The sequence below is a fragment of the Limulus polyphemus genome, unplaced genomic scaffold (genome assembly GCF_000517525.1).
Source record: "Limulus polyphemus unplaced genomic scaffold, Limulus_polyphemus-2.1.2 Scaffold3732, whole genome shotgun sequence".
NCBI lineage: Eukaryota > Metazoa > Arthropoda > Merostomata > Xiphosura > Limulidae > Limulus > Limulus polyphemus.
Window position 1 is genome coordinate 61,381 of NW_013669342.1, and position 18,476 is coordinate 79,856.

The 18,476-nt window shown below is 30.4% G+C and overlaps 1 protein-coding gene across 4 annotated transcripts in view; it reads right to left on the reverse strand.

The window, feature by feature from the left end:
- The window catches only part of LOC106469938 (C2 domain-containing protein 2-like), a 61,591-nt gene that overhangs the window by 23,522 nt on the left and 19,593 nt on the right, over positions 1 to 18,476 (reverse strand). Inside the window, exons 4-14 of one of the 4 annotated variants that reach the window (XM_022398510.1) lie at positions 17,845 to 17,943; positions 16,056 to 16,217; positions 13,947 to 14,028; positions 12,299 to 12,407; positions 10,829 to 10,893; positions 10,161 to 10,294; positions 9,388 to 9,532; positions 7,884 to 8,642; positions 6,712 to 6,824; positions 5,750 to 5,773; positions 3,438 to 3,479 (exon numbers count right to left, since the gene is read on the reverse strand). In XM_022398510.1, coding sequence (XP_022254218.1) covers positions 3,438 to 3,479; positions 5,750 to 5,773; positions 6,712 to 6,824; positions 7,884 to 8,642; positions 9,388 to 9,532; positions 10,161 to 10,294; positions 10,829 to 10,893; positions 12,299 to 12,407; positions 13,947 to 14,028; positions 16,056 to 16,217; positions 17,845 to 17,943 — 1,734 coding nt within the window. The remainder of the gene's footprint in view (positions 1 to 3,437; positions 3,480 to 5,749; positions 5,774 to 6,711; positions 6,825 to 7,883; positions 8,643 to 9,387; positions 9,533 to 10,160; positions 10,295 to 10,828; positions 10,894 to 12,298; positions 12,408 to 13,946; positions 14,029 to 16,055; positions 16,218 to 17,844; positions 17,944 to 18,476) is intronic. The other 3 variants (XM_022398513.1, XM_022398511.1, XM_022398512.1) reach the window with 3 other exon arrangements.

Genomic DNA, 18,476 nt, shown 5'->3' on the forward strand with positions numbered 1-18,476 from the left:
ATATTGGACGTGAAGAAGGGAGTAAGTTGCACGTGGGGAAAAAAACGCGCCTGATTTAAATGTCACACCTGAACGCTCACATCCTTTTAATTATGTTTGAAATTATGAACATTGCTCAACATCATGAAAATTAAACCTTATTTTCAATAAGCAATCCTGAAAAATATTTGTGGGTGCTTAACTTTTTTCCAGGTGTATATGAAGAGTCAAACACCCGTGAGTAAGTTAAAATGACGTTTTCTCACAAGTGATGATATTTGCGGTCCTACAAAGTTCATCATTACTTCAGGGAAAAAAGTGTGATTTATTTTGCAACACCCCTCAGAAACAAAGTTGGATCAAAGATTGGTAAAATACATCACTGTCTGATGCACAACACTGGGTTTCATTAATGTTACATTGCATTAATGCTGTATTGCTTGCTTATGCTAGAACAAATCCATATTGATAAATAAAGTGTAAAAATGAACAGTTATTTCAAAGATTTTGTCCATGAACTATGTATATGTACATATAAAAGATGAGTCTAAGAAATGTACATATCAGCTAGCCAAAAAGCAAAATACATTTTGGTACTCACAAACACAAAATTAACAGCAAATACAGATTATAATTTAAACAGAAAAATGGTTTAACAACATGATTTGTAAAACATAGTGACAAACAAAACATTCACTAAACATTAGATGCACAACAAAAGCTGTGTAGTTAAAATACCTAATAAAACATTACATTTACAATTGAACACAATAACATATATGACACAATTAGTGCTGGTTAAACATATTAAACACAACAAAACATGGATTAATTCTGGTGCAGCAATATAAATTCTATGAGCCAAAACTTCTAGGATTTACTTTTACAACAAATTAAGGAAATTAAAATTAAAATTAGTTATAAAATTTCATAAAAATAGAAAATAAGATTACACACTTAAGCCTATAGAATATTATGAGAAATAAGAAATTAATCCATGCATAATTAAATGTATAAATAAAAATTATTACTGTAAAGATAAAGATACTAGAAACACTTGCATGCAGAAAGATGGTAGAAAAGTCAGCAAGTAATTATACAAAATTAATTCCCCTTTTAATGGCTGCTCTCAAGAAAACATTTTACAATTTGTTCAGAAATCACTAGCAGCAAGTCACCAGAGACTCGGAAAAGATTTGATATGGTGCTTATAAGAATTGTCTTATTACGAAACTTGGAGAGTATCTGATCATGCAACTTGTTGTGGTCATTTTTAAGGACACTGCTGGTGTGCAGCCTGATAGTGGTTCATTCTGACATTTAATGTATTGAAGAATAAGCTGAGACAAATGGTCTGCAGCCTGCTACTGATATTTATCAATTTTAGCTGAGGTAACTGGTCCATTCTAAAGTTTAATTAATGGAAAATAACTTGAGACAACTGCATAATGTCAATGGAGAAGTAATGTGTTACTGATAAGGTTTCAGTTATATTTACCTGTGTGGATTTCCTGAAACTTTTCTCTAGGGTCAGAGTTCACATTAAAGGTAAAAAATTGTGGTAGATAAAAAAAAAAGTTGTGAGTCAGTTAATTGCTTTAGAACATTATAACCTAAGTTAACAAAGGGATGTTTTATTGACTGAGGAACATTAAAAACCTAACTTAATAAAGGGATGTTTTATTGAAACCTAAGTTAACAAAGTGATGTTTCATTGAAACCTAAGTTAACAAAGGGATGTTTCATTAAAACCTAAGTTAACAAAGGGATGTTTTATTGACTGAGGAACATTAAAACCTAAGTTAACAAAGGGATGTTTTATTGACTGAGGAACATTAAAACCTAAGTTAACAAAGGGATGTTTCATTAAAACCTAAGTTAACAAAGGGATGTTTCATTAAAAACCTAAGTTAACAAAGGGATGTTTCATTGACCGAGACATTTTAGTACCATTTGTTTGTTTTATGTATCAGAAAATTTGCCGAGGGAGTTAACATTTTTAAACAACACTAAATAATTAATTTGGCTTCTGAAGGTTAAGACACATAGATCAAGAAAAAATTAACTTAAAGATATAAGATACTAAAGACAAGCAGAACTTTCAGCTAAGAGAATTCAAGACTGCATATCTGATAAATTCAGTCTATAAGAAATTAGATTATACAAAATATTAACCAATTGCTATATATATATTTATAATATTAAAACAAAATTAGCAAATATATACTTGACCAAGTAAACAAACTTTAATAATATATTCTGTAAAGCTCGAATATAGTGAATGTTATTTCAACAATCAGATCTTGCAAGTGTAACAACCACAAATATAACAATGATTCAAACTTTAGTGAATGTTATTTCAACAATCAGATCTTGCAAGTGTAACAACCACAAATATAACAATGATTCAAACTTTAGTGAATGTTATTTCAACAATCAGATCTTGCAAATGTAACAACCACAAATATAACAATGATTCAAACTTTAGTGAATGTTATTTCAACAATCAGATCTTGCAAGTGTAACAGCCACAAATATAACAATGATTCAAACTTTAGTGAATGTTATTTCAACAATCAGATCTTGCAAGTGTAACAACCACAAATATAACAATGATTCAAACTTTAGTGAATGTTATTTCAACAATCAGATCTTGCAAGTGTAACAACCACAAATATAACAATGATTCAAACTTTTCTCAAATGGTGGTGTGAATGGAAAAATTGGACAAAATAAGTTTTTTCAACAAACTAGACGATTTCTTGTATGAAACTATCATAAGAGTGTGAAAGCTATCCTTAGCTAAGAGTTTATCAGTAAGATTTCTCGCATGAGAACTAATATTTAAAAATATTTCAATACACTACCTTGCTGACTTTTCTCCGTACAATACAAAACTCAAATATGCACGAAGAAGAAATAAAAACTGGAGAATACAGAGAAGACAAACAAAACATGAAATGGTCAGTTTTATTTTTTATTTTTTACAAAATACGATTTTTCTATGTTTTTAAAGATGATTATTGCAATTATTAGTTTAAAAGAAGAAAGTAGGTTACTTTTTATTTTAAAATAATGTTTTGAAGTCTGTCCTTTCTATAAGCTATATGAATGATAAAGGATAAGTTAGATCAAATGAGCACACATTACATCATATATTATTTCACAAAGTTTTAAACTTATCTTACTCAAAGCTAAGTCAAAAAGAAAAGGTGACAACTTTGAAATCATATCATCATATCCCACTCTGAGCATCAATAATAGGTGTGTCGGTAACACATGTGAAACATCACAAATTCCATGCAACATTTGAGAATTGAGGAAAAGCACAAATAAAGGGAAATAATGAAGATAACATAACCAGTCATTCATGTGCAACCATTTCTATCACCATTACCAGGAGTTAAATCATACCAAACACTCAAAATTCTACCCAATATTGATGCGAATCATGGTACCTGAGAAGCTTCGCGCCATCTGCCGTTTTTGTCCAACTTTACCTGCACACAGATGATGATTGGATGAGAACTACATTATACGTGGATATGAAATTCACAACACAGTCTACATAACATTTCTACGGATAAACACTGATGACTTCATTTCTAATGTAGTAAAAACAATAGTTGAAATTTATCATACATTATAAAACTAAATCATCTACACATTAATTGTGCTAACGGAGTTCATGTTTCTATAGTTTTGTTATTATACATGAAAATAAAAAAACTTTTCTCTATCATTAACAACACAGTAAAATATTTTCGCTGAGGATTAAGATATAACAGAACACCCAGGGCTGGGTTTAAAATGTTTTTATTTTTATTTTTTTTAATCATTTTAATTTAGATTAGAGGGTGGAACAGCCGAGATGGACCGATAGGTTCCATGTTGTCCCAAAATATTATGTTATTTTACTGAATTATTTCTCACACATATATATATGTGTACACATAAACATGTCGGTTTCATATGTTGTCACCATCTGGTGGTTTTCTTGTTATTAAGCACAAAGCTGCACAATGGAATATCTATGTTATGGCTATCACGGGTATTGAAACCTGATTTGTAGCATTAAAAATCCTAGGACTTACCACTAAGTCAGTGCATGTCCATATGATGAACCCTTTTGTTTCAGTACATTGAAAATGAACTGCATTTACTTGTAGGACACACATTTGGAAAATGAGTAACGACTAGGAAACTACATTTTTAAATTAATTTAAATATCTTTCACAAGTAATAACATGATGATTAAGTCTATAACTAAAAAACTCTTGGAAAATATAAATAAATAGGAATGAAAATCAATCTAAATAAAAATATGTTTTATAACTTTGGGCATACAATTTAAAACCATGCAAGAAGGCTTATATCATTAGTATGATGTCCAGTGTAATATAATATTTTTCACTGATTCCCAATTTACACTGTACACAATCATACATGCATAGATACTGGGCACATATTTTAATTTCAGCTTTCTTCTTTCCTTATCTAGTAAAACTACCAATTTAATGTGTACAAGAATAACATTAAAAGTTTGTCAAAAAAATATAAAAGGTGTCGAATTTCAAGTACAAAATAAACTGAAAATTGTATGGATGTTACTGAAAATTGAAAAGCGAAACGATTACGTGACTGAATATAACCCTTAGCTTATATGATGCCACTATGTGTTTTTGTCCTTGGAGTAATGAGTAATGTTACATGTTACTGCAACACTAATGGTTTTACTTTTGTGATACAACAATGTATCAATCTTCATTATGGTAAAGTAGGTAAGTTAACATGTTACCGTTAAATTAATAACTCACATTTTTAGTTTCACAACTAACTTCATAAACACATCTTAAAAAGCTTTAGACACAGCTTTTTTAATAGTGCTGTAACATACGCAATAAACATCACTAAAACATTTACAAGCTTGAGACTCTAATTAACAACAAAAAATACAATATTTACTTATGAATAATGTGTTGTTTCACACAAATGTGTAATAACAAAATATTCATCGAGTATCTTTCATGGGCTTCTGAGAACCCAATAAACAAATATTTCACATTAAACCATGTTGAAAAAGAAAAACTTATAAAGTCAAAACTAAGCACACATATTAGGGTAAAAAAGTTTCACTGGCTACATGCACATCCAGTTTAATAAAAGTTTAGTTCTTTTTATTTATTACTTCATTGTTCGGAGTTACATTTACCTTCCTCCGTACCATGTAAACATTTGAATGAATTTCGTTGAATTGACCAAAGGGACATTTCTGTTTAACTGCCACAGCAGAGAATTCCAACTTTTTTGTGCATGTATTCAATTACATTAAACTTTAGGTCACGTTAAAAAAACAACATGATGTTTAAAATGGAGGTCCTTTTCTACCGTACATGTTACCCTACACTGTTGATTTCACAACAGTTCATGTTAGAGCAGAAACAAACCAGACACAATATACAGGGATACATAATGGAATATTACAGACTTGTAGGTCATTAACTAGTAAAACGTATTTTCAGCAGACACAAAGTAATGTGAAGCCAGAACAACAAGCACAAAGCTACACATTCACATTAATAAAGTGAATGTTTTCTAACAGTGAAAAAAAACCATCCAACTTCAATTTTTTTTTCTCCACTAGTATGTATACATATTTTCTATAATAAACATTAGGATCAGACTGAATAAGTAAACATATTTATATATATATCAACCTATATATGTTAGCTTATACATCACTAATGCATTACAAACACAAGACACGTACCTTCAGGACTGGACGGATAACTTCCTACACACGGGCAGCATGCACACAGAAGGACAACATGCTTAGCAGTATTCATGTAATGGTATACAAGAATTAAATTCTAATTATTATTTACTGTACAGATGTGGTTAAACCTGCTAGCAGAAAAAAGAATAAAAAAATTCTAATTATACTTTTAGTTTACTGTCTTTGATAAAATCAATTATTTTTTAAGTAAACACATTTTTATCATGAAAATTCAAACCAAGCAGGTGCTACATCATATAAATTAAAATTAGGTATTCCAAAAATCAAGTGAGCTATCTAACACAGATTAAGCATACCATCACTAATTTTGAACTAATAGATTAAAGGGAAGGTAGCTAGTCAACAGCATTCACTGCTAATCTTTATCAGACTAAATAGTGGGATTTTACTGTCATTCTTATAATGCATCCATGACCCCAAGGTTCGTACCATGATTTTTTTTGCTTTTGGCAATAACAGGGCAAGAACCTCACATTCACAGTCTGTAATGCTAACCACTGGGCTACACTCTGCCCTGGATAAGCATGTCAAAGACAATAAAACTACACATTTATAAATAATCAAAACAAACTATTTCTTGAAATCTGTACTGTGTGTAATGAGTTAACTTTCACATTTAAAAGCATCACAAATACCATCTACAAAATAATAACTGAAAGAATTTCTGGATTACGTCTATTTTTGTATATGAGATTTTTAAGATTTTTTACATTGTTTTTATTACCTTCTAACTGTTTGTTTGATTATCAAAAACAAACCATATACTATTAAATATTTACAAGAAAATGTATTTTTAATTTACCGTTATTTTCAATTAACTAAACCCCCTTTTTTATAAGATTATAAGCAATCTCTACAAGTGACAATTAATTAAGATAAAGAACTTAATTTTTTTGTATTTTTTACTTGAAATGTACAAAAACTAACTGACTTACCCTATGTACACTATGAATTATCAAAGTACTCTTGTCAGCTGAAATCGGACTTCCCGTTTTCTCACGACTTTCAAGTTCTCGTAGTGCAGCATCAGTCAATGTTTCCACAGAGTCTAGGTCATATAAAAAACCATAAACTAAAGAACTTTCACTTAAAAAATAGCAGACACTGTATTCTTCAAGAAAATAACTATGTATTAGTGAAAGTTATGCCATTTTAATTTTCACTTCACACCTTAAACAAAACACCCAAGTAAATATTAATAAATAAAAGATTCAGTGTAATCATATATGCATGTCAGGGTTTGTTTTGTTTTCTTGTTATCACCTCAAAATTTCCACCTTCAACTAGCTTGACGATAACTTTGTGCTTTTACTCACTTGAAATATATTTTTATATGTGTATTAAGTAATTTACTTGGACTATAGAAGGCTTAGGTAATAGAGCTGCAAACTTATGCATTAAAAAAAAACTAAAAAAAACTACAAATACTTAATGCAAATATGATTACTCACATTAAAAGCCTGAAAAGTTACTTAAACTTTTTTATACTCAGTTAAGTGTCGTACTGAATACAGATTCTTATGTATTGAAACCACTAAAGAGCTTTATGAACCTCATGTAGTTACGAATGTTTGATCTGTATTCTCCTTGTTGCAGAAGAAATCCAAAGAAACTCCCCACAGTAACCAGTACAAATTTTGAACTGGGGTGATGGTTCTAATTGGTGTTTCTGATATCAAAGTGAAAACAATTGGACTGTTTGTTATAATACATAATATATATTTGTTATAATATATAATTTCTATTAATACAAGATATTGTCATATATTTCCTGATTCTTAAAGACCCCTCAACACTTTTCTTCACATACTGTTTGTAGCATGATATAAAAAAATTAAAATACAGATTAACTTTAAATCTGTTCGTTCACAATTTTCTTATCACTTTGCTAACCCTATCTTCCTTTTTTATATTTCTCAAAACACTGTAATGACTTGCTATCAGTATTAGACTAGAAAAATGAAAGATGAACAAATGTATAAAGATGATAATGACATAATTTTAAAAAAGATTCTGAACATTGCCAAACATTTTCACTAAGTAAGTATACTCCTCTACAGAATGGCTCTCACGTTTTCATTTAGTGAGTTGTAAAGAAAACAATTACCAGTTTGTCTTGGAAGAACTTGAGCATGACAATCATGATTGGAAAGATAAATCTCGGGAAGTTCTTTTGGTGGATGGCAAGGGACAACTGACTTCTCTTCTGGCGGGTCTGTGTTATTTGTATTATCACAGACGTTTAGGGAATTATCTTCAGAATCATTTTCAAAGGGAAAATAGGTTGTGTGTCCTGCCTGAAGAGCAGGTGGAGGAGAAAATGGTAGAGAAAGTACATCATTTAATAATGGAGATTGTACAGGAGGTGGTATTGAGGGCAAATGGCTAACCGTATTTTTCACTTTTTCAGAGTCGTGTGTTTCAGAAATAGAACTAGGTTCATCTGAAAAAATAGTTGAACCTTCTGTTTGTGCTACAACTCTAGTGACTCTGTCTGACTCGTTCTTCTTAGATAAATTATGTAGTAATATTTCTTCGAGTAATCTATTCTTAATTAGTGGGAGACTATCTGCAACCCAAGAGTCTGTATATTTATTAGTATTCACATTTCCTGATATGCATATTGGTTGTGAAACTGGTTCTGTAACAGAACAGCACTCAGTAGTGACAGGATATACTGAAGGTGAAGAAGGATTATTATCAGGAGTTATTAGATGTGATACGTCAAGATTAGCACTCATGAATTCTGAAGATGTTTCTGTTTTCTGTTCTGGTTCATTAAGTTTTAGGTACGTCTTGGAATCCTGGTTCCATATATATTTTGATAAGGAATGATCACCGACAAAATCAGCTTTCACTTCCAGCACTTTGGTTATACAAAGATTAGTCAAACATACAGAAAAAAAGAAAGAAATGCAAACAAAGATATTAATAATATGAAAATAAAAATAAAATTTGCATGCAAAAACAGCATCTAATATACGTTTCACATAAGGAAAATTAAGCTACTTTGGTTACATGCAGTGTTAGAACTAAACCAAAATGAGGAATTTTATTTTCTCAAGATATGCAGTAAACATGGAAGTGTAAAAAATCAATTAACAGGATAAGAAAAAATTAAAATATTTGTTTGCTATTTTGGAGTAATTAGAATAAAAAATAGAACATTAAAAGTGCAAATCAATAATAAATGCACTTCAACCTAGAATTAGATTCATGCAGTTAGATCAATTAAAGCAGAATGTGCAGAAAAACCAAACTCCCTTGACATCAACAACGCACGATTTCCCAGTACTCTTATATTCATCACAATATTCCATTATTTGTATGTTAGACATTACATTAAATGCAAAGAACATGCACAAACTCTGTACACAGTCATACTTATATATACATGAGAATATTGAAAATGAAAGCAACTTTTTTTTTTTCAATATCAATACCATTGCACAGAGAACGTTTGTCTTTTTTAGTTCAAAAATAGTTGAACGATTTGTAGAGATATTGATACATTTAGGAAAAAAATTATTAAGTTTTGAATCAATAAAGTTACTAATATGAAAGAAAAAAAAGTTGAGGGTTATAAACAAAAAATGTATATAAATATACACCTTCTATGCCATCTGCTTTTTTAAATGTAGTGGTAGTGATTACAGTGCCACCTGCTGTCACCCGACTGCTTGTTTCAACCAATCCAGTTCGTTTTCCATAAGCATCACCAGTAACAGGCACCTCAGCTCCCTCCATAAAGAGAAACTGAAAGCACAGAGTTTGGTAACTTATATCTCTACATCACTAAAGTATTTAAAACTGGGTTATCCAATATGTGGCCAAAGAAATTCTAACTGGCCCACATACCACCAGCAAACAATTAATAAAATATAAAAACCAGAGCTAATTTTAAGTCTTTTAACATGATGTTTAATATCTATTACTGTGTTACTCTGTTATTAACTAGCAATAAACTTGTTTGACTCTAAGACCACTCTAAAAATGCTACTGGCACAAACTTGCCCAATCCTGCTTTAAAAGTGCTTTAACGTGGATAGATAATAGTCACACACCTATAAGCTTCTATATATTATGTGTAGGCCAACCCTGCTTTGAAGTGAATAGTTAATACCCAAACATCTATAAGCTTCTATCTTGTAAAAATTGTAATTATTATAATACACATTAGCAAGTGTTAAATGTAAAAAGACTAGTAGTGTATTTAGAAAACACTTTAAAAGATTTGTTTCAGAAATGAGAATTTAAAGCAAGTAGAATTGGAACATTTGAACCAAAAGTTGTTTCTTCTTTTCACATGTGGTGTTACATTCTGTGCATATGGAAGGCATAAGTGATGTTATAATTTTAAAACTACAGGAAAAGAAAAACTGACCTCCACTGTGAGAGAACCAGTCACATCACCATCTGTGACTGGTTGAGACTGAAGAGGAATGATCTGTCGCTGACTTGGGTTGTTCATTATCTCTCTCACTCCTACTATGCCAAGACCCAGGAACTTATCTGTTGCTATGACCAATTATAGAGTCTTCAAAATCATTATATTTATTTTAACCAAGTATAATTTACAAGACAAAGTTAGCTTTCAACACTACATAATCATCTTGCAGTTAAATCTATATTTATTAAAAGCCACTCTTTCAATACTACTCTTGGTGTATTTACTAGATTGACAAAAATACCATGGACAGGTGGAAAAAAATTTTCACTGAAGTGCCTAACTGTAACAGTGTTACCACATATGGTGATGGCTATTCTACCATCACCATACGGTAGAAACAAAAATTCAAGTTTGTATGAGAAATATACATGAAAGTACAATGTACAACTTCACATTAAGCTTGTTCTGTAAACAAATTATTCTCATGTGTATTAATCACAATTATATTATATTGCACTAAAATGATAAATGCAACGTGACAGTGTGCCTGGAAAAATGTTTTTAAATTAAAAACTGAGTTTTATTGCTGAAAGAAAGTCACATGGTATTGAAATCAAAGTCTTTCTAAACCTTCATGACAGAACGACAGAAACAGTACTTACCTTTATTGTCTTTCCCTCGGTCATAAATCTCAAAGAGAATTTCAGCTGATGTATTTTTCAAATTACTAAAAAGAAAATATTAACAAATCACCAAATGCAATATAATATTAGGTCATTTTTTGTCTCGAAACAAATATCAATATGTAATAATTAGCCATGTTTTTTTACATCTTAAAATGGTTCTCACTCCTTGGGCAAGAGGAAATTTCCTGACTTTTTCCAGACCTTTGCCATGTTTGTAATGTATCATTGAACTATTACCTATAATAATACAAGAAACTGCAATAATTATTCATATATTGCTTAATAATTATAGATAAGTTGTATGTTTATCTTATAACAAAGCCACATCAGGCTATCTGCTGTATCTACCGAGGGGAATCGAACCCCTGAGTTTAGCATTGTAAATCACTAGACTTACTGCTGTCCTAGCAGGGGATAACTATATGTCAAGAGTCACAGTTTGCTTAAATGTCATCTTACAAAGGTTCATTTGATTGGTCACATCATTCTTGATTATTGATCTTTTATCAGAACATCAACAAGGAAGATAGTTTATACCTTTGATTATGATAATGCACACCACCCAGACTTTTTAATTTTAATCATAAAAACTGAATCAAATGAAATCCAAGTTACAAATAAACAACATAGTTTTAGTTCTCAGGGTGAAAACATCACTCCCTTGAGGTTACTGGACTATATTGGGGTGATAATGAAAAGCATCACACCCTTTAGGTTACTGGACTGTATTGGGGTAATAATGAAAAGTGTCACACCCTTTAGGTTACTGGTATTGGGGTATAATGAAATGCATCACACCATTAGGTTATTGGCCTGTATTGGGGTAATATTGAAAAGCATCACACCCTTTAGGTTACTCGTATTGGGGAAATAATGAAAAGCATCACACCCTTTAGGTTACTGGACTGTATTGAGGTAATAATGAAAAGTGTCACACCCTTTAGGTTACTGGACTATATTGGGGTGATAATGAAAAGTGTCACACCCTTTAGGTTACTGGACTGTATTGGGGTAATAATGAAAAGTGTCACACCCTTTAGGTTACTGGACTGTATTGGGGTAATAATGAAAAGTGTCACACCCTTTAGGTTACTGGCATGTATTGGAGTAATAATGAAAAGTGTCACACCCTTTAGGTCACTGGCCTGTATTGGGGTAATAATATGTAATATTTTGTGATTCTTGAAAACTAAAATATAAGAAAACTAAGTCTATAACATATCCCTTATGTAAAATACAAGACAAAAACTTCACGTGTCAACAAGCTCTAAATATAATAGTTGTAGTTAAAGACCTAAAACAAAAAATTAATTTCAACAATTTTCGACAATCCTGTCTAAAGCTACGCAAAGTAAGAGAAATACGTGAGGCTAACTGAGTCATATTTTAGCATAACTTCCAGCATAACATGTAAATAAAACTTTTGAAAACAGGATTAAAGCTCACAAAAGAAAGTTCTCATCCCAGAAAGGATTGCTTGTGTTCTTTGCTGGTGATGTTTGAAATCTCTGTGATGGCTCATCCATCTCAATGACACAGTAGGGCTGGTGAGAACCTAGAAACAATTTACCCTATCAGATTCAGATATCTTCAGAGCTACTTTGTTTCATAAACATAGAACATTCACTTGTATAAAGTGTATTAAATGCACACAGTACTTGTGTATTAGAAAATTTAATCTTTAACAAAAAAGCCTACTTTATAATTCATAAAAAAACAGCTTTTTATACAGGTTTACACAAAGAAAGTATTACAGATTGAAGAAATACAAGTGTTTCAATACCTTACTATAGTAACCTCTAAAAAAATTAAAATTTTTGTAAGTTTGTAAGTAACTTGCTAAATTCAGTCAGTTGAGGTGTTAATTTAAACCTGTGTACAGAAGGCAGCTTTGTGATTGTAATATAAACAGATATTTAAACATTCTGGTGTACATTTTCTGATTGAACAGATACAGAGAGAAGGTGCTTTCTTAATCTAGCTTTTACATCATATTCGTTCTGATCTCTGAACAGAGAAGATTTGTTTCAGCTTTGAAGGAGCCAGAACATGATGTTGGAGTCTCATCCATGTTCCAATCTTTTAACTTCTGTTGACCATGTGCGCCTAATTTTTATTTTCTGTTAAACTTATTTTAACATTTTCTTGAACAAGTAAAATTTTCTTCTATCTTTGTTTTCATTTGATTTAACTCATTAGTTTGTTCTTCTCTGACTTCATCACAAGTGTATTACTGTGATGATCTGTCTTCAAACATCAGTTCTTCAGCTGATAGTGTTTATTTTCACTCCAACTTTTACACCATGTTTCTTCTTCTTCATTCCACCTGTGACAAATTAGTACGGTCATTCTTCTGCTTACCAGATCCCCAAATTTCTAGTTTTCTTGGAGATCAGTTACAGGTAGCTGTAAGCTAGGCTTATCCTTGAGATTACCATAACTTACACACACTTCATCATGAAACACAAATATGTAATTTAATATAGGCAGTTTACCTGTGGTTTCAAGTCTAATTAAATTACCACACTCTTTCAACACTTCATGAAACACAAATATGTAATTTAATATAGGCAGTTTACCTGTGGTTTCAAGTCTAATTAAATTACCACACTCTTTCAATCTTTCATCATGAAACACAAATATGTAATTTAATATAGGCAGTTTACCTGTGGTTTCAAGTCTAATTAAATTACCACACTCTTTCAACACTTCATAAAACACAAATATGTAATTTAATATAGGCAGTTTACCTGTCGTTTCAAGTCTAATTAAATTACCATAACTTACACATACTTCACACTTCTAGTTTTCAATGACTTCAAAACATTTATTCCAAAATTTTCTTATTTCTTTAAAAAAAAGCAGACATATGTTACATAGGTTACATCTACTGATCATCAAAACATTGAAAAGAACATGTTAGTCATACAATCTAAAAATGTACTTGTAATTTGTTGTTTGAAGAAATATTCATATGCAATACTTTGTATGAAGTAAATACACAAGTAAGTTTAAATTTTCTATAAAAAAGATCAATTCAAGATGTAAATAAAAGTGTTTATTATAACGATTCCCAACTTCTTTTTTTTCTTACCTTTCTTACCACTGAGACCAGTAGCCTTAATCACCTTTACCAATAGTCGCTGTTCGTGTCTTGCTGATGGATGTCTGCTTGGCTACAAAAAATAATTACATTAAAAGTCAACAGTATAAGCACAGAAGGCGGTCTAGTCATAGCAACACTGATATAATACAGTGCAAAATTTACAAGTTATCATAAACTAATAAATCTTCATGTTAACTTTGCTTATCTATAGCAAGTTAGACTACAATACTATGATTTTGTGAACAAAACACTAGTTTTCATATTCACACAAAGATTGTTGATTTTAATTCTTAAAAAATTTTAACTACTGATACAGTCAAAATACTTTTTTCCATTTCCATTAAATATATCAAGTTGTGTTTAACAATACATAGAACATGTAGTCTATACTTTTTAACAAGTTGTGTTTAACCATACATAGAACATGTAGTCTATACTTTTTAACAAGTTGTGTTTAACAATATATAGAACATGTAGTCTATACTTTTTAACAAGTTGTGTTTAACCATACATAGAACATGTAGTCTATACTTTTTAACAAGTTGTGTTTAACAATATATAGAACATGTAGTCTATACTTTTTAACAAGTTGTGTTTAACAATACATAGAACATGTAGTCTATACTTTTTAACAAGTTGTGTTTAACCATACATATAACATGTAGTCTATACTTTTTAACAACTTGTGTTTAACAATATATAGAACATGTAGTCTATACTTTTTAACAAGTTGTGCTTAACAATACATAGAACATGTAGTCTATACTTTTTAACAAGTTGTGTTTAACAATACATAGAACATGTAGTCTATACTTTTTAACAAGTTGTGTTTAACAATATATAGAACATGTAGTCTATACTTTTTAACAAGTTGTGTTTAACAATATATAGAACATGTAGTTATACTTTTTAACAAGTTGTGTTTAACCATACATATAACATGTAGTCTATACTTTTTAACAAGTTGTGTTTAACAATATATAGAACATGTAGTTATACTTTTTAACGAGTTGTGTTTAACAATACATAGAACATGTACTTATACTTTTTAACAAGTTGTGTTTAACCATACATATAACATGTAGTCTATACTTTTTAATATTGTTAAACACAACTTGCATAGAACATGTAGTCTATACTTTTTAACAAGTTGTGTTTAACAATACATGGAACATGTAGTCTATACTTTTTAACAAGTTGTGTTTAACAATACATGGAACATGTAGTCTATACTTTTTATCAAGTTGTGTTTAACTATACATAGAACATGTAGTCTATACTTTTTATCAAGTTGTGTTTAACAATACATAGAACATGTAGTCTATACTTTTTAACAAGTTGTGTTTAACAATATATAGAACATGTAGTTATACTTTTTAACGAGTTGTGTTTAACAATACATAGAACATGTACTTATACTTTTTAACAAACAGATAAATTTTTTTAAGATGTTTTACAATAATATTTGATGTCAAAATGAGCATATTTAAAATCTAACTGAATATTTAAAGCGCTTTATTTACTATCTCTCCTGAGGATAACAATAAAGGGGTATCCTAAAAAGTGGTGTGCAAACTTCTTTTTATGACACAACTTTTCTAAACATGTGCTTTTTGTTGTCCCCCCTTCTCCCACTGTTAATTGCTGTTGTTACTACATTACTTAATAGTAATAATATTTGAGCAGTAGTTTTTAAAACTTCTTTATGGTTAAATTTGTGCTTTCAGACATAACATATGCTCTTGTAGTCACAGTTTCACACCTCCCATAACAAATCACCACAGTTCTAAACCCAAACAATCACTAAACACAAAAGCTGACGAAAGACTAAAACTTCTGTTGCGAAATATAGCTTCTAAACAATAGCATTTTAAAATAACTCTTCAAACTACACAATTATCTAAAAATGTAAAGGAAATTGTTGACACAAAACATGGTCCATTAAACAGATGATAACAGTGAAAATTCAATACACATTAGCTCATTAAACAACATCCAATACAATATTAGAAGCTTTAGTAATATTGTTCTCTTTGAAAATGTACTTGTTTGCAATTCACAACTATTTGTATTTAAATCATTGTAACATAAGCTTACATCTGTATGTCCACCAGATTCTCTTCCCTTTTTTCTACGTTGGAACTTGGGAAAGTCTGTCTGTTTAACAAAATGGAAATCTACTGAAGCTGTTGCTATGGAATTAATAATTATGTCCACAATAACATCTTCCATAGACCTCTGATCTGGTGTGAGCAACTTCTGAAATAAAAATTATAAAATTAGAACTAGACACTACTTGCAAGTTTTATAGTATATACTGTATCTTGATGCATTTCTGTGTGCCAGTCAAACAGAAATGCTAACAACACAAGGGTTTGAAGGGGTGTGATGATAATTTACAGTAAAAAAAAATAATTTTAATTACTACATATCCTTCTTTGCTTTCAATTACTGTGTGAGGTGGTAACTTCTATTTCACTTTTATTCACGATTTTATCCACTGTTTATCAATTTTTCCTTCTATCATTTATTTCAGCTATATTTTTAGTTGCTCACCTGCTTCATAGCATATATTTGTTTTTGTTTTGTTTTCTTAATTATGAACAAAGCTACACAAGGGCTATCTGCGCTCTGATATGCTATGGCCCCCCAGTGGCACAGCGGTATGTCTGCGGACTTACAACGCTAGAATCCGGGTTTCGATACCCGTGGTGGGATTAAACATTACACAAGTAATTTTTTTATATTATGAAACTAACATAAAATTCCTCAAGTTAATGTGTGTAAAACAAATATTAAGTAATTAGTCATGTGACATACAATCTCATGGTCTGACAAGACAATAAAAGCCTTGAGAGTTGAAGTTAGACTGATGACAGAGAAGAGAGGAGAAGTGTAAGGTTAAAAACTTGTGAAGCTGTGATATGCAAGATATATTATTGCAAATACTTGTTTGATCATTATTTATGATTTAAGAATTTTCTTTGAGAATTTTCTAATATTTCATTATTTTTAATAATCTTAAAAACTACGTTTTAATTCCTCTTGTTCGTTTTTATTGCGATTTTGATATTAACAACGTTGCTTTTTTCTAATCGAGTTTGACTTAGAGATTGGGCTATTTCTTTACAAAGTTCTACTTTATTACCAACTGATTACATTTTTTAAAGCTTGTATTGTGTTGAATAAATCTAATTTTTCTCACAATGGTAGTAAAATCGTTATTTTATTCATTACAGTGCTAACAAATTTGTAATTTATTGTATCCTGGTAGTAACATGGTTACTTAATACTTTACAACTGTTTTTATAAAGATATCATAATGCAACTAAATAAAGGTGGATTTTCAAATTTTTTAATACGAGTTTTACTATCATATCTTTATGATATAGTTACAAATAAAATGTAAAATCTTATACTCAAAAATTGAAACAAAAATTATTTTATTTTACGTACCACTAAAACCTGAATAATCTTCATACAGTTGTCAGACCTTTGACTAAATAAACCTATGAAGGTACACGTAAAATGACAAACACATTTTCAGAGTGGAATAGAAATTTAGATCACATTACATTAATAAAGAAATCAAAATAACATACATTTTTATACATACAGTACTCCAAGTGCAAAGGTTAACTCAGTAATAGGAATAACCACATGTGCTTCTTACTGGTGATCCATAAGAAGGTTTTTAAAGTTAGTTTGATGTCTGGTCTGTCCACAAAACTAAGAGACTTTCTGGTGATCCATAAGAAGGTTTTAAAGTTAGCTTGATGTCTGGTCTGTCCACAAACCTGACTATGAAACTTACTGGTGATCCATAAGAAGGTTTTAAAGTTAGTTTGATGTCTGGTCTGTCCATAAAACTGACTATGATACTTACTGGTGATCCATAAGAAGGTTTTAAAGTTAGCTTGATGTCTGGTCTGTCCACAAAACTGACTAAGAAAAGGAGTTCTTCTGTGTTACCCAATGCTTTCAACTGAAAAAAAAATTATGTCTTTGAATATTTTACCATTTAACCTAAAATTCACAAGGAATATTAAGTTGTTATCTACTGTATTTTATGTATATTTTGACAACTATGTCACGCACACATCTGCAACTGAAATGTAAAAGTCTTTGAGATGAACTTATTTATCATGCAGAAAAATTTATAAATTTCATTTTTCAAAGGTCAAAGGTCAAAACACATGTATTACACACCTATGTTAATTACTACAAAACTTCAAAGGTTGCTCTCTAACTATCCGAATTCTTCAAAATGTTATAATTATTATTTCAATAACAGCGAAGCTGAAATGTTCTAATACTTTTTTAGGTATATCTGGTCAAAGATATTTCTCGACAGAAAGGTTATGCCAACAAAGAAGTAAACTTTGTTCTTGGTGAGGGTAAAACTGCTAGAAATGCAGAACACAATGGGGATGAATAGATCCTCACTATGCATTGAATAGATTGGCACTTATATCAGGACAAAATTTTTTTTTTTCACTTTCTGAACATCAAGCCTGA